This window comes from Thalia democratica, chromosome 5 (genome assembly GCF_965202585.1).
Source record: "Thalia democratica chromosome 5, ktThaDemo2.hap1.1, whole genome shotgun sequence".
In the NCBI taxonomy this organism is placed as follows: Eukaryota; Metazoa; Chordata; class Thaliacea; order Salpida; family Salpidae; genus Thalia; species Thalia democratica.
The window spans coordinates 31,321,010-31,337,650 of record NC_139169.1 but is presented as its reverse complement, the minus strand read 5'-3'; the positions used below and the strand labels follow the sequence as shown (position 1 = coordinate 31,337,650).

General features: G+C 26.5%; 3 protein-coding genes across 3 annotated transcripts; 1 reads left to right on the top strand and 2 right to left on the bottom strand.

Annotated features, from left to right (window-relative positions):
• Positions 1-845: 845 nt before the first annotated feature.
• LOC145837142 (uncharacterized) lies at positions 846-4,362 on the bottom strand. The gene is made up of 4 exons (XM_082944908.1): positions 4,269-4,362; positions 2,218-2,339; positions 1,435-1,533; positions 846-1,155 (listed from the first exon to the last, which is right to left on the bottom strand). The coding sequence occupies exons 2-4, from the start codon at positions 2,306-2,308 to the stop codon at positions 959-961; spliced, it is 387 nt and encodes a 128-aa protein (XP_082801034.1). The 5' UTR covers positions 2,309-2,339; positions 4,269-4,362; the 3' UTR covers positions 846-958.
• A 3,262-nt stretch (positions 4,363-7,624) lies between these two features.
• Positions 7,625-11,760, bottom strand: LOC145836406 (trypsin-like). Its single transcript, XM_082944208.1, has 8 exons — positions 11,261-11,760; positions 10,606-10,760; positions 10,463-10,500; positions 10,179-10,291; positions 9,777-9,907; positions 9,171-9,292; positions 8,746-8,892; positions 7,625-7,888 (listed from the first exon to the last, which is right to left on the bottom strand). The coding sequence occupies exons 1-8, from the start codon at positions 11,572-11,574 to the stop codon at positions 7,625-7,627; spliced, it is 1,284 nt and encodes a 427-aa protein (XP_082800334.1). The 5' UTR covers positions 11,575-11,760.
• A 2,027-nt stretch (positions 11,761-13,787) lies between these two features.
• On the top strand, positions 13,788-16,328 carry LOC145837105 (uncharacterized). Its single transcript, XM_082944875.1, has 4 exons — positions 13,788-13,909; positions 14,451-14,543; positions 15,453-15,572; positions 15,759-16,328. Exons 1-4 carry the CDS (start codon positions 13,813-13,815, stop codon positions 15,857-15,859), a joined length of 411 nt encoding a protein of 136 aa, XP_082801001.1. The 5' UTR covers positions 13,788-13,812; the 3' UTR covers positions 15,860-16,328.
• The last annotated feature ends 313 nt before the right edge of the window (positions 16,329-16,641 follow it).

Here is a 16,641-nt window from a genome sequence, read left to right as displayed (position 1 = left end):
ATATACTCTGAATAAAAAAAAAACAAATACACAAACTTAAAATTTTTTAAACAATGAGGATACTTTTTAGAGAAAAGTTTGCAAGTTGTTAAATGTTTTATACAGAATTAAATAACAAAAGTAACAAAAAATTATGTAACTTAAGCTCTTATAGTCACTATTAAATAGCAAAAAAAAACAAATCGACAAAATAAAGTATGCTTTTTTAACTTTAGAACTATATTGAAAAATAAGTATTTTGTAAAAAACTCAAATTAATTATTAATATTTTAATTTTAATCTTTTAGTGACAGTTTGTAAAAATAAAATTATAAAAGTTTGTAATTTGTCCTCTAACTACAAAACTGGTTAATGAAAATGTTTATTAAAATTTTAAACTTTTTTAAAGTTTTAAACTTGTTAGTCATATAAAGCAATTATTTATTTGTATGTTTTTTTTTAGTTCTTCTTTTTAATAAGGTGTCAACAAAACGATTCGTTACTAGGTTTTTGTTAAATTCTTAAAATTTTAAGTCGTTTAAAACTGTTAATTAAATTTTTGATAATTTTTTTAAATAAAATGCTTTCAAGGAGTCGGTTTGACAAATATTAGTTTAATTTTACGATTATTAAGAAAAATAAAGACTATATTTTCATATTTTAACCGTTATCTTTTATATTATAAAAACACAATTTAAAAACATTTGAATTTTTAAGTACAAACGTACAGCAAGTTTATATCTTTACAAATTAATACAATCAAACAGAAAAAAAACTAACTGAGACAAAATAATAAATAAAATGTTATAAAACCTTTGATTAAAAAAGTTAATTAACCATGGAAACAAAAAAGTAATACTGCTGTTCAAGCGTTCAATTTTAACAAGTAAAAGCGCAAAAATCAAAAATCATTCATTTTTTTTTTATCAATTTTAAAATCACTATTTTTCAAACATTGTCTATTGGCTAGAAATATAGTTTACTTAATTATCTTTTTTTTATACAAAACTACAGCAACGGCTGCGGCGACTATCAAGCATCCAAACACAAGTTTGTAGTTCGGTGAACTGTCTTTTATTTTTGCGTTGCCCGATGCGTGCAAGCCACCTACATTCAGCTCTTCTTGAACTTTTACATCGGCATCAGTTGATGACAGCTCTACATCCTGCTGAGCCCCTGTTTGAAAAAAAAAGACTCATTGACATGGCAAGGTTGTTTATATTTTACAACTGCTACAAAACGAGCAGTATTTCATATAATGTAGTTGTAATGGAACAAACTTAAGCACTTAAATGTTAAATCACTGGTGCTTGACGTTGTTTACAACCCCCTGTTTACCCACTGACGTAATTACTACAAACAAGATAAAGTTTTTCCTACTTTAGATAAAACTTTACAACAATATTTTGATTATTTAACGTTTATTTTCAGCCTTTTTATTACAACCAATATTACCTCTTCTTCTTACAATCGCATTGGAATCGGCATGCACCCCTTCAACTTTCAAACTTCCCTTGATGTCCATGTCGTTGTTGAGTTTCACTTCCTTTTTACCTATCAACGTCAAGATTTATAAATAATTCGCAAATCGGTCCAGGACACAAGACAATTGTTTATAATTCTTTATATATTTTTTGTATTATTATCTTACTTAGATATAAGTTTTGTTTCAAAATAGTTACTTTTATTCAGGGATTAAACTATTTCTAAAAAATAAGAAGTTTGTAAGATACAGCTTCTTATTAATATAGGTTTTTGTGATTACTTTAAGTATTGTTTGGGAAAAGCTTTTATTTTTATTCATATTTCGCCGATAACAGTAATTATTTATTAACAATAACTTACATTAAACAATTCTTTACTAAGATAGGATTTAATTTAAAGTTTTTATCGGTAAAGTGTTTGTTTTTATACGCATTTCATTTTTATTTACTTTTACATACAAAAATATCATTACAATGTAAAAAATCGTCTAGCTTTTAAAGTTTTAGTTTTATACACAGTTTTGAACTACTACGTCATAATATATTTTTTAACTTTTATTTATTTTTGTTTCATGAATGTGTTTAGTTCTATTAGTTTAAAAGTTCACTGATGAAGGACGGTTGTCCGAAATTAATTTGAACAAAATGTTGCAATAAACTGGTAGATTTTTAAACCATCGTTTATTTATTTTTTGTACCTACCAACGTATGTGTTTATTAAATAATTACTAACTGGTAAAAAATTTAAACTTACCCGGATCAGAGCTACTAGGCACATCGATTTCGGCGTTGTTCGAAGCGTGTACACCTCCAAATTTAGCGTCTTTTCCGACTTCGATAGTCATTTTTTTTGTAAAACCGTTTTTTAAGACTATTCTAAATTTTGTATGTTTTATAAACCATTTTTTAAGGTATGGAAATGTAATAGTTTTAAAACTTGTTTTACTTTCTTAAAATCTATACTTAGGGTACGTTTTAGTTGTTTTTTCAATATGTATTACTTAAAATGTTTGTACTAAAAAAACTTTGTTAAACTAGTAAGTTTAAAACAAAAAACGCTTTAAACACTGCAAATTTTTAATCTCTCGAAAATTAAATGAAGAAAACATGATTGCTCATCTCATACTTAAAACAACTGTCGATTGAACTATTTTACCATAAACACAATTTTTATTTTTAACTAGTTTATTTTTATAAAGATTATTTGTTTAAAAAAAAATATCAAGTTTTAAGTTGTAGTTTAAAAACACAAACTCATTTAACAAATTAAAAAAATAACAATTCACATAAAACAAAAGGCTTACAGGCATCATTTATAATTGTACTCAGTTACAAACTTCTACGTAAACAAAAATATCTACGTGAGTAAACTATAAAATGTGAAAAACCAAGATAACTCTAAGAAATTAAATTTAAAAAAAGAACAAAAATTTTTTTAACTTAATGTAACTTTTTTCTACTACTTGTATTTTGATATTAGATTTTTTTTTTAACTCTTACTTAGGACTACTTACAAGTTTGTGCTTTTCTACAGTGCTCTAACTTATTTAATTAAAAATTTAAAGTAAAGATTTAAAATAAAAATTTAAAGCAAAACTGATACACTTTCTAAACAAGTCAAAAAAAAAAATTAATTAAAAAATGTTGGTCAAAGCAAAACTTTTTACTTATCAAAACGTTTCTGACAGATATATGAAGGTACTAACACTTCCTACCAAGCTGAATCAAATTGCGCGCCTTTTCCGACTTCGATTGGCTTTTTTTGTTTAATGAAAAAAAAAAGTTTATTCTAAGTTTATTACTATTTTATAAACCATTTTAAAGTATGAAAATGCAGATGTTTTGACACTTGGTTTTGTTTCTTATAATTTATTGTTGGGGTAAATTTTATATTGTTTTTAAACAATTAACTAAAATTTTTGTTTTTTTATATAGTTTTATCAAACTATAGAACTTTATAACGCCTATCTATACAGTCAGTTTTTAAATACATTAAAATTGAATGAATAAAAATATACTTAACTCAAATTTTAAACCAGGTGTAAAATATTTTTTTTGAAATGTTTTTGTTCTTTTGGAAGTTTGGGTTATAAAAATTTTTTTCTAATCTATACCCAATTATAAGTTGTAGTGAAAATATTAAAACATCTTTTTTTAATAAAAAAACTATGAGTTGAATAACATAAATAGCTCTGAGGCAACTCAAACTAGACTTAGTTACGAACTTTTGTGTGAAGAAAATGCCTACGTGAGTAGTAATAAAATGCTACGATTTATCAAGTAAAACAAATTTAATTAAGTTGCCTGTGAGTCTTTTGTGATATGCTTAAACTTTTTCACTACAACTTATAAATGGTAATAAAAGTATATAAGTAAAGTCTCAACTAAAATTAACTTACAAATAAATTGAATTTCCACTAAATGTAACAATTTTCTACTACTTGTATTTGATTTTTAAAGTATTTTGATTTCTACTACTTATTAGTTAACTTGTTCTAAAGCTTTAACATAGAACTAATAACGAACTCGTACTACTTTATAATGTTTTACCTTATAAAATTATAAATTCAAGTAAATTTGCTCATTTAACGATTGAAAGCTAAACTAATACATTTACTAAATAAGTCAAAAAAAATAAAATTTGTTTAATTTAAAAATGTCGCGAAAAGCAAAACTTTTGAATAAAAACTATTGATAAATTTATAAAGTTACTAACACTTCCTACCAAGCTCAAACACAACTGTTGAATGAAAAACCGAAAAAACTAAAACTAAAATTGACGTATAAGCAAACAAAGGTGCTCACCGAATGCAAGCGGTGTATCAATGTCACGATTAACTTCAAGCTCGTTTTATTGCGCTTCCTCGGAAAGTGAGAAAAAATTCAAACTTTAAACTGGTTTCTCCTTTTGTAAGTTGCTGATATTTTGTTGCTAAAGTGCAAAATAAAGCGCTGAAAACCAATCTTTGAGTAAGTTGTTTATAACTTTTAGTAGTTAGTTTGGGAGTTTTGTTAAACACATGGAAAAAATTTGATGGAACTTTATCGCCAAGTTTTATAATATGTTTCGTTTTTATAGTATTTGAAGTTATTATTAGAATATAAGAGTTTAAGCAAAAAAATTCTACTTTACTCTATAGTAAGTACAACTCATACGAATATTATGCGTTTATTAAATAAAAGATTAAAAATTTTAATGAATTCAATGAAAATTGAACAATGTTTAAAATGCAACTCTAATTTAACAGTTTTAAAAGACTTTTACAGCAAAAAACTTTATTTAACAAAACCAAAAGTATCAATAAACAAAAAGATATTTTAAAACTTGTTAAAACACTTTTATATATAGCTTTGCTTCTTTAGTACCTAAAAACAAAAAATTTAACATAAAAAAAAAATCAAGTTAAATATAGTGCAAATAAACCAAAACAGGTTTTGCAACCTAAAACTTTATCAAACTAAATTTAATTAAAACTTATCAACAAATTCATTCGATTGCTATAAATTTTTATGACAATTGAACATAACTTTTATTAACATATTCAATTATTTTAAAAGTTTAACAAGGTTTGTTACATGTTATGTTGCTTCTAATAAAAGTTTTTATTTTAGCATTATTTTAGTATGAACTCCATCGACTAATAAATTTCCTCCGATGTTAACTTGAACATTATTTGCTGTTTGAATTGAACTAGAAGATCCAATACCTGTTTAAAAAATGTGAGAACATAGGAAATGACCTGTTTAATGTATTTTGTATAAATATAAATGGTGGTCTATTATCTGTTTATTGTCGTTAGTAAGAATAAACAAAATTACTTTTTCATTGCATGTTCTACAAAAAAGAATAGTAACTCCTTAAAACCTTGATTTATAATTTCAGCTCGGTCAGTCTTTACGTTTTTAGCTGCTAAAATGCTTTTGATATTGCAGTTTCCTCTTACATTCATGCTTTGGTTTAGTTATACTTCTGTATAAATAATTGCAAATAGAATTTAGTTTTAAAAATTAACTTTAAACTTATAATTTTTATAATACTTAAGTAAATTTTTAAAACTCAGATAAAAACTTAAATACTTTTAAAGTGTTTTAAGTAAGATAAATCATTCAATAAAACATTATCATATTTATGTAAATAAAATAAAACACAAACCTTCGCTTTCGTTAATGATAGTTGTGCTACAAATCTTTCCACCTTCGGCAAAAATACAGCCTTTGTTATAGTTTCCTGGTATATCAAGTGTCTCTGTATTAACCTCCTTTTTTGAAGAACTTGCTAAAATGACAGAAAAGTTTTTAAAGTTTGTTAATCTTTTTTAGTACAAATGATTTAAACAGTATTAACATAAAAGCCTAGAACAAGTACAAACGACTTAATATACCAACGTACAAAAAGTTTAATTTGTCATGATTTGAAAAAAAAGTTTTATTATATAATAAACTTCTTTTTGTTAAAAATCTATACAAAGTTGACCTCTAAACTATTAAAGATTTTAAATATCATAAGAACATTTTTTTTCTTACATAAGTAAACTGTTACTACCTTTGTTGTAGACTATAGCTTTTTTTTAAAAACTATCTCCTGAAACTTTTATTATGCCATTTTGATAGTCATTTTTCAGTTTTGTTTTTCTACTAGTCTCATTACTTTCATCTAATTTTGAAAATGCATTATATTAAAATTAAAACTTTTATTTTATTTTATTCGGTATGTTTTAAGCAAAACTCTTAAACAGAATCTAAACAACAATAAATAAAAGAAGACTATTTAAAAATGTTCTTTTTTATGATTTTTGACTAAACACATAGAAAACAAGTTAGCCTAACAGTTTTAAAGTTTTTTAGCTGTGTTTAAATAGTTGTTTATCTTTTATTTTAGATTTTATTTTTAGTTTTCGAACACTTTTTATCATAAAAAAAATACTTTGAAAAAGTTAAAAAATTTACGAAAACTCTTAAACGTGATGTTTTAAAAGTTATCTTAAAAAGTAAAATAAATCTTTTAACATACATGTTTCAATTATAAATAAGCTGTTAATAGATACTAATTGAATCTGTAAAAATATCGAAAAATAAAAACTTTGAAGTTTTTAAACCAAAACGTTACGAATTTAATTCAAACTCAATTAAAACCAACCTTTACTAGTAGTAACGTAAGCTGTGCCATAAACATTGCTGTCTGTTAAGTAAATATTCTTTGCTGATATTTTCACAACCATTTTAAACTGCCTTTCAATTTTTATTTACTTTATTTTCGTAAACTTGAGCCAAGCTAATTTATTCTTACTTTGTAAAGTTTAGTAAGTTTCAAGTTGCTTACAAAACGAAATTGTTGTGACTAAACGTAATTTTGATTTCAACTTTAAAAGAGACTAACTTTAAAAGTACAAATATGTTAAACTTATATACTGAAATAAATATAAGTTTGTTGAAGCGAAAGCAAACTTTTACCGCCTGGAAAGAATAAATTCTTGTTGTTGAGCTATTTCTCTCATGTACGTTGCATGATGCAATGTTACTAAATAAGGTGTTGATTGCCACTTACAAATACGAGCGGCTTTTTCTTAAGTTTGTAAAAATCGTACGAGTTTTTGTACTTATGATTAAAAATATTAAAATCTTTACTTAGCGAAATTTATTTTATCGCAATATAATCTATAAAAAATAAAAAATAAATATTTGGATTTATCGTTGAGCACACAGTGTTTAATATAAAACACTAATACCTACTTTTTAATATTTATTTATGGTTTTAATTTAACAGAAAAAAAATGATTAAAAAACTAATATTACGTTACAAAACGGTTTAAAGATGCATTTTTTTAAGAACTATATATTAATAAAAGTTTTAGGCTCTATAGTTTAAACTTCTGTCAAAGTTAATAACTTTTACCGAAAAAAACCACCTACGTGAGTGAACAAAAAATAATATTCTACTTCCACTAAACTTAACCTGTTCCAATATTTGTATTTTGATTACTTATGTCTTGTTTATATACCAAAGAATTTAAAATTGACTTTTGTTTAAAGTTTTTTCTTTTATGAAGCAAATGCAGTTAACACTTAATAGTAAATTGACAAATAAATCATCTAAGAAATTGGTTTATTTTTGCTTTTTATATATCTATGCTTTTGTACAAAAACTTTGTTTGATTTGCTCATTAAGCGTTATGTTCATCATTTTCATTATTTACATTGTTCTCATTTTTTTCGTTGTTTTCAGGTTTTTCTTCATTCACTATTGCTTCCTTATTTTCCAGCTTCACTTGAGGTTGCCTTTTCGCCATGTTCGCGGACAATTTCTTTTCCAACTCTTCTATCTGCTTCTCTTGGTACTTTTCAAAATCTCTTGTAGCTCTGCAGTGGAAAACAACCGAACCGACGATCACCGATGCGAACAGAACTGCAATGAACACCAAAAGAACCTGCAAAAACAAAAAACAGCTGGAATTTGTTAAAAGTTGAATACTTTTTAAGTATTACGTATTACTGTTATGTATTCTTTTTACTGTTATGTTCTGATATGTCATGTTTGTATTCTATTTTGTATATTATTACTGTAACTAGTTCCTAGATAAGACGTTAAATTGTTTTGGTTAACGACCCGACAAGGTTTTTTTTTGTACACCAAGTTCCTAAACTGAACTTCTTGAGCGAGTTTAATGTCATTTAATAATCATTAGTTTATGTTTATTCACTTAAAAAAAAGAAGTAATATACTTTCTATGAACTGTCAAACAAGAACTTTTTGGTTTTTATAATAGTTTAAGTTTGAAAAATTTTGAAAAACAGTTTAAAAACGTTTAAAAAATGTTTATGTAGAAAAGTTTATTTTTTTATGTAAGTAATACGTATAAAATAGATATTACTTATAAAGTTGGGTTTAAAGCAAAGAAGACCAATTCAAACAAAACACACATGTCACCAACAAATACAAATCCAGACAATAAACTTAGAAAAAAAATCCTTATATAAAAACTTGATTGATGTTTAAATTAAAGTCGTAAAACAACTTACAAGTAGAAATGTGAATCTAAAAAAACTAAAGCAAATGATCATATGAACTAATAAGACATTCTGAAACTAAAAATAGCTATACCAACACAAAAACAGACTATAAAATATTTATAAAAATTTATATAAAAAACACAATTAGATATTATTAATTTTAAACCGATAGTTTAACATATAAGTGAAGCGAGCCAACAAACATTTGTTTGCACAAAATATAAACTTTAATAAAACATTCATAGTTGATAAACAATACTAATGCAGAACTTACCAATACAGGTATGGAAAGTGAGTCACATTCACTTCTGTCCATTTCAATCTTTTTCAGATGTTGGTCGCACATACCAGCAATGTCTTTAACGTCAAGTTGCGAGTCTACCTCTATCACACAATCTATCCACGCCTTGTACTCTGACACCTGAGGCGAACAAACAAGTATGTGTTATAATGACTTGCAATAAACACTTAACTGGCATTTAAATAGCATAAAAGTTTGCGAAAATATGTTTCAAAAGTTTTTATAATCATTAAATGAACAATGAGGTGTGTTTTTTAATGTTTTTGTTCAAGTATAGTTATAAAAGTTATGGAATTTTGAAGATAAAAAATTTTGAATAGTGATTAAACGTTGTATATGCTTACGATATTAACTATCAGATTAAAGCTTTATACTAAATTTAATTTAGTTAAAATTACCTTTGTGTAAACAACCGGGTTTTTCTCATCGCCACATTTTCCCTTCTTGGGCAAGAAACTATGAACACCGAACAAATAGGGGACTACCCCCTTGTTAGGGGAGAGGCATGACAACCCGCTTCCTATGAAAAATATACTCGATCTTATTAATGTTAGTTTTTGTAAAAAATTGGTTTATATAATATTGTATTTGCTTTATTCGCTATAATTTTTTTATTTTTTGCTTATAATAAAAAAAATAAAAGTGTATGAGTTTAATCAATTAAATTGTAGTCTATGCAATGTTACATAAAATAAAAATATTCTAGTCCTTGCATTAATTAAAAGTACTATGTAGAAATTAAAGTGTATGAGCACTGTTGCTTATATAATAAACTTAATAAATGAATCAATCCAACAAGGATATACTCAAATAAACTAAAATCCTATAAATTAAGCAATATATAAAAGCCTTTGTATATATACATAAAGTTTGTGCTAACACAATTAAAGTAATCACATTTAAAGTGACAAAAATTCTAATAGTTTTTGACCATAGAAAGTACTAGTTTAAAAGACTTGTGCTTAGGTAGTTTGTTAAGTTAAATTATTTATCTAGAAACGCACCTGAATCTGTCTCACAGCCGGAAACTCCACCCTTCCAGACCCCAGCACAAAATCTGGTCGGTGTCAGCTTGAACCCACTCTTCAAAACTTCGAGGCATTCGGTTTCTTGGACCACTCTCACTCTGGCCCACCTGAGTTATAGTATGTTTATCGTAACTGATGCTTTAAAGTTCAAATTTTTTTTTTTAATTTATGCTCTTATTTGTATCGCTTTAATAAATGTTTATTTATTTGACGAGACTACTATAAAATTAAAACTTATTTGCTTTTCGCTCGAAAATTTTTCTTTTTCTGCTTAATTAGTATCAAGTTAAAATTTTTCGAGCGAGTTAGCTCTTTTTAATTTCTTAAACTGCAATTTCTACAATTTTATAGAATTTCAATATATATTTTTTAACCCACCTGAGCCCTTTTGAAACTTTTCCGTTTTCAGTTTCACCCCACCCGCTTATATTGCACCCTCTAGCGGTTGAAACGTCAAGTTCAGGGGTGGCCAGGTTAATAGATTGGACGTCCTGTTTAATTATACAGGATTAATGAGACTTAAAGTTGACATGTATAAAGCGTTTAGTAAAAAAAATAGTTTGCTTTATATATAGTTATATACAAATGGAAGTTCTAAAGATTTTGTTGTTAGTATCATTATTTTAGTTTTAGAAGTAATATTTTTTTTGACGTTAACAAACCTGGTTGAAGACGAGGTCCTTTGCCAACAAGATCAAACCTGTTTGTTTGTTAAAGTTGAGTTAATATAAACCAGAAAAAAAAATACTTTCAAACAAAACTCTACGAGGTTATTTAATGAAAAATATTTTTCAAGTTCAAATACCAATATCGTGAGTTTTGCAGTCGCTCCTAAAATTTGCAGGAACGACTAGTTTTTCGCTTTGCACCAATTGGCCCGAATCTTCGTCCTGTTCTTTTATTCGGTTCCCAAAGGGATTAGTCAGTGAAAGGTCCAAGCCAATACTAAATTCTCCGTTCCTGCCAGTTAGCTTTAATTAACAATACTAATTTGATATAGAATTTTTAAAATGTTACAAATGATGAAAGAGATAAATTTTGAAAAAAAAATGTTTTATAATCGCCTTAAAAGTTTTATTTTTATAAATTACACTTGCATGGTTTTATTAAAGTAAAGTTATTTATAACTTAATTTTAAACAACTTAAAGTTCTTGGTCAATATATTTAAAAAAACTTTTTTAACTTTGAGAGTTAAGCAAGCTAAAAATAAAACGTTAGCCGCTTGAAACTCAGAGTTTCTTGATTATGATTTTTGATATTAGAACTCGGCATTAATAGCTTTAAATTGCAGTGATTTTAAAAACAAAGTCTTTATAAAAAGTTCAAAAACAGATAAACTTTTAAAATACCTACACTACAGAGAAGCAGTAGGCATACAAAAAGTTTAAACAATATACTCTGCACAGAAACTTCAAAGTTCAAAATGAAAAATCACAGAAATTAAATTTCAACAACAAACTTCATGATTTGGTTTTCACCGGCCAGCACCTGAACTCGGTTGGTGAAAACTTCCATGGGGTCCTGGTCCTTCCTCGTTGCCAGGCAATGGGCCGCGGTCAGCACCCAGTTGCTAGTTAAGATCGACCCCCCGCAAAAGTAGGTCTTATCGTCCGAATAATCCGTGATCACCGCCACGTTCCACGGAAACTGACCGCCAGCGGCGTCCTTCCCCCCGAAAACGCGGCCCTGATGCTGTTCAGTTGAGTTCGAAGGGCGAAAGTGCAAAAACAGCTGCAGAACTGCCACAATGAAAAAGTTTCCGTTTTTGATCATTTCGTCGCTTCAAGCGCTTTTTTCACGACTTGGAATGAATCTTTTTGGTTGACTATTTTTCATCAAAGCGGCGAATACCTCCTTAATAATTATTACTTCCTTACTGATTTACTTAAACAACTTGAAACTTTTTATCTCTTTGCAAAAACGTTTGTAATGAGTAAAAACTTTTTACTAGTTTTTGAAGTTTTCTGCAATTATGACGTTTTGGTTGCTAGGTAAACAATTTATTTAAATTTCAACAGAATAGAGAAGTTTAAAATTTGATAGAATTAATGCATAAACAACTTAAATGTTAAATGCTTAATGCATACATAAGCCATTAATGAAAGTTTTACCACTTTCGATATTCTATTCAAACTTATATATAAACTTATATAAACCGTCATAATAATTTGAGAACTTTTTTATCTAAATGCTTTTTTTTTGACGGTTTAAGCAATATAAAACCGTTTTACTACGTTAAAGTAAAACTTATATTTTATTATAATTTTTTGACGAAGCTGTTCAACTATTATTTTACGGAAATTATTTAACATTATTTCAGCCTAGTTTTTTTTTTAATTAATGATTGTTTAAACAAGCATTATGAACTGCAAATATTTAAAAAATAGTAAAAAAATCGTCAAATTTTGTCTTAGTTTTACCGTGCTAGCTTGTTAAGCTTAATAAACAACTATTTTCAAAGTAAAAATTACAAAGAAATTACAAAATTTACTGAAGCTTCGTGCGCAATCTATTTTCGCAACTTCCGGTCGAGAAAAAAAAAAATTAGGAAAGTTTAAACTTAAAGCGAGTAGCAACATCGTAAAAACTTCAACAACTTTTATGCTGCGTTTAAAATTCAGCATTTAAAAAAAAATATTTACACTATTTTATTTATGAGATTTATATATTAGAGCGTTTTATGCAGTTATTGCGTTATTCTAGATTAGTTTTCAGAGTGATTTTCATTGTAGAAGCTACTTCATAAAAACGTTTTTATTTAATGTTTTGTTTTAAATTGAATTTAAGTTGTAATCTAAATTAATATATACACCGGAAATCAAAATTGTTTACATTTAGAATTTAACTTAAATACAGTTTAAGCTGAAACTAAAAACTTGAAGTTAAAATAAACTTCATTAACAATTTTGTCTCAAAAAGTACGTTTAGATTAAAATAATTGTTAAGCTTTAAAACTAACAGCGTATGCGAATATAAAGAGTTTAATCACCGTTCGCGGTAAAACAAACCATATATAGCAACAACGCGTTCAAATCAACAATACAGGAGAAAACGGGTTAGCACGAAGTGAATTTATTCTTTGCACAGGGTAAATATTTGCAGCAAGAAGTTAATACCCGTGTAAAATTCCCTAATAAAAATATTTTGTTTTTCTTTTAGTTTTAGTTGCGAAGTTGAGTTTCGAGTAAAAAAAGAGAAAGTTTGTTTAAATATCTCGCTTGTAGTTGAACTTGGTCATAAGTGTTTGCAGCATTTATATTACGTGTGTTGACAGAAGCTTTCCGCGATAAAAACTAAGTAAATAGCTTTTCGTTGTTCAACTTATTGTTTATAAAAGTGCTTTTTGTAAAAGTATGTTTCTATAAGTAAAGTTTTTACTAAAGTAGCAGTGTTTTTTTTTAATTTTTGTTTTCTTGTTTAATAAAAAGTGAACTGTCACTTTTAACTCAAAGAAAAGTTAATTAAAGTCAATATGCATTATTAAAAGCTTGAAACTATCAAATGAGATAAATAAGAAAAAATTGAAGATACAACCTATGGCTCAAAAAATTTTAAAATTATAATTTGAAATAAAGTTTTTGGCTAAATTTTAATACATTAATTTTTATATCTGCTAAAAACAGCTTTACTTAATTAGTGGTAAAAAGATGAATAGTTTCAAGTTTAAGCTAAACATTGAAGCTCAAGCTTAAATAAAGTACTTACTATGTTAAAAAATTTGTAATCGATCTTAATAAACAAATTAGCTAATTTGAAGTTCGTAGAGGTACTTTATCGAGCTTTTTTATGAATCATTTCAAATAATCTAGTTCAAAAGACCAAATGAATTACATGTTATCTTTTTATTAAGAACATTTTTTTTTTTCATTATTATGAATTAGAAAATATATTTTTTTGGTAATACCAACCAATTAGCTCAACACACATATAAAGTTAGAGCCAAACTACATTGTAATTAACACGTTTTATTTTTATAAAGTTGTTTTGAGAATTAAAGCAAGTGAAAAAGTCATGCCGATAAAAGTAAGAAAAGACGCAATTTTTGGAGGCATCCACGTCTCGAAAAATGCTCATGTGAACGAGCCTACTACCAACAACCAAAATCAAGGTTCAGTTTGCAGTTGAAACTCAGTTTTATGTGATTAATTACTAGCAGCTTAAAAATAATTGGTCGGCTGCGGTTTTAAAGATGTTTTCATTCATATCATTATGCAAATGAGGTGAAGTGATAAAACAGCAGAATATTAAGAACATCTATACTTAACCAAACCTTACCCAAATATATTAAAAATAAACAAAAAAGATAATCAAAACTTAACATAAAAATAAGTTAAACATTAGCCAATCAGAAGCGACCTTAGAACTACAGCTGGCGTAGAAATAATTAATATTTTGGCTTTTTTTAAAAGGTCTTTTTTTAGTTTCAACCTTAAAATTATGGTAAATCGGTTTTTGAAAAACGTTAATGAAAATAATGTTGAAATCTACTTTATGTTATATATAGCTTAAATTTTATGTTCTTTTTAACGATTTTAAATACTTGATCAATATATTAAACTTTAATTTACAAGTAATTTTTATAACTCAGTTTTTGTTTTTTCGTTTTTAAGTATTTAGGTATATTGACTTTTATGTATAAAACCGTTTAGGTTCAGTGAAAATCAACAATGACATGGATATTGGAGAAGATTTAAATATTGGAGGTATTCATGTGAAAGGTAATGGAACTGTTACACGATCAAGTAAGAAAAACTTATTAGTTATGTTTAAATACTTTGTACTTTTTGACTTAAAAAAAGCTTTTTTTTAGTATATTTTTATATATTGGTTCATTTTTAACTGAATTTTGGCTATGTTCAAAAAAATTCATATTCAAATTATATTTTTAAGTTTTGTTATATAGCTTAAACTGTTATCAACTTGTTTCCATTTTATTTTGGTATTTAGTTGTAAGTTATACACTAAGCTACTAAAGCTTTTTTAAACTTGAGAAATGTAAACAACTACTGTGAATCTAAGTTATTATTTTATTAATTGTTTTTTTAAGTTAAAAACTAGCTATCCATAACTATAAAGCATAAATTTGAAAACAATTAAAACGTTGTTCGGAATTTAGGCCATAACTTTTTAAACTACTTATTTAAAAAATTTTCTTTTGTAGATTTTTTTTTTAACATTAAGAAAAGTTTTAAATTTATTTTCATTGTAATTTTAAAACTAAAAGTTGCCTAAAATCAGTAAACAAAGGTTTGATCAAACCAATTCGATCATCAGACCACAAGACAGTCTCAGTCTACGGAAGGCTTGTGGTCTGATGATCGAATTAATATGATCAAACCTTTGTTAGACTTGAACTAGTATCACGGCATAGAAAAGTGCAGGATTAGGCTCTGTACACTTTCGCCTATGTTGTTGATAAAATCAGTGATTTTTATTTCTTCTTTTACTATGTTGGCTTTTGTAAGCAAGTATTTGTACAAGCTCTTATGCAAATCGTACTAAATTTGCATACTTTTTTCTTGTTCCAATTTTTTAGTTTAATAGTTTTTGTTTTCAAGTCTTTCCAAGTATAATTTTTTCATTTAGTCATTAAAACAATTATTTTCGTCATCACATTTATGGAAATTATCATTAAAATAGACTATTTTTAGAAAAAGGAACACAGGATTTGGAGTTATCGGAAACAGACAAACAAGTTAACGTGAATGGAAATTTAAAAGTAGGCGGAGAACACGCTACTGATAATGCTAAAATACTCGAAAAACGACCAGGTTAGACATAACAGCTATAAATAGTGTTTATTATATTTTAACGTACCAAAATGTTACAACATTATAACAAGTGTGTATTACTTCGACTGATTTAAAGAACTTAATAATCAAGCAAAGTTACTTCAACATTCAGACAAGCTCTTTCTACTTTAATTATCACAAACAAAACTAACCAAATATTTCCAGGTGCTACCCAGCAGCCAGATATCCAACCAACTACAATCGCTCATCAAGCTACAGATAACGACGGAAGATCGAGAACTTTTGTGGAGCCGCAAGATTATTAGAAGGACCCGTTAAAAATGTTAAAACAATCCGAGCTGTTAAGGACACTTTTTTGTTCGAAATTAATTGTCACCGGCCACTTATTTTTTTGAAAAGGTTTTATTTGTAATTTACTTTGAACAACTGCATAAAGATTTTCCTCGTGTGAAATTTAGGATAGCCAACGGAGCCTTGTAAAACTGATGGATCAAAAACATTATTGCATTTGTTAAAAACTTGTCTAAAAACGAAGCAATACAACAAAAATTCTTATGTTAAAATATTATATAACAGTTATACTTTTACGGTTTGTTTAACAACTAATGCTTTTAAAAACAAAAATAACAGCTTCGATGTAAAACTGCTTTTTTTTAATGAGAATTAATATTTTCTTTGAAAAATAGAAGTTATAATGTTAAAAAAAAATCAAAGTAACTACATCACAAAGCTTAACCTTCCTTATGTTTAATTTTATACTTCAAGCATGAAACAATGACGTAGTTAGATCAAAAATTCTACACTCGGTTCAAGTTTTTTCTAATTCAAAAATGTCTGTTTTTTTTTATTAGTAAAATAAGTTTAGGTAACCTTTAATAAAAATAAAAGCATTTTAAGTTTAAAATTTTTGACCAAGTTATATCTTTTATTTTGATTTATAGTAGACTTTAGATACTTAAATTTTTATTTATATTTGTGAAGTAGCTTATTTATTTTCGACTTCTATCAAATAGTGCTTATTTTTTGTTGTAAAATGTTTTTAGCTTGGTAAATATATTCTACATGCAACAAAATGCTTTTATGAAAC

Bases quoted from the DNA above. Each gene is read 5' to 3' on its own strand.
- LOC145836406 (XM_082944208.1), bottom strand. From the start codon at position 11,574: ATGATCAAAAACGGAAACTTTTTCATTGTGGCAGTTCTGCAGCTGTTT. The intron at 10,501-10,605 runs GTATTTGAACTT...ACAAACAAACAG, and splicing joins CTGCAAAACTCACGATATTG to GTTTGATCTTGTTGGCAAAG. The intron at 9,293-9,776 runs GTGCGTTTCTAG...TATTTTTCATAG, and splicing joins CGGCTGTGAGACAGATTCAG to GAAGCGGGTTGTCATGCCTC.
- LOC145837142 (XM_082944908.1), bottom strand. From the start codon at position 2,308: ATGACTATCGAAGTCGGAAAAGACGCTAAATTTGGAGGTGTACACGCT. The intron at 1,534-2,217 runs GTAAGTTTAAAT...TGACGTTGATAG, and splicing joins GCCTAGTAGCTCTGATCCGG to GTAAAAAGGAAGTGAAACTC. The intron at 1,156-1,434 runs GTAATATTGGTT...TTTTTCAAACAG, and splicing joins TGCGATTGTAAGAAGAAGAG to GGGCTCAGCAGGATGTAGAG.
- LOC145837105 (XM_082944875.1), top strand. From the start codon at position 13,813: ATGCCGATAAAAGTAAGAAAAGACGCAATTTTTGGAGGCATCCACGTC. The intron at 14,544-15,452 runs GTAAGAAAAACT...GACTATTTTTAG, and splicing joins TGGAACTGTTACACGATCAA to AAAAAGGAACACAGGATTTG. The intron at 15,573-15,758 runs GTTAGACATAAC...AAATATTTCCAG, and splicing joins AATACTCGAAAAACGACCAG to GTGCTACCCAGCAGCCAGAT.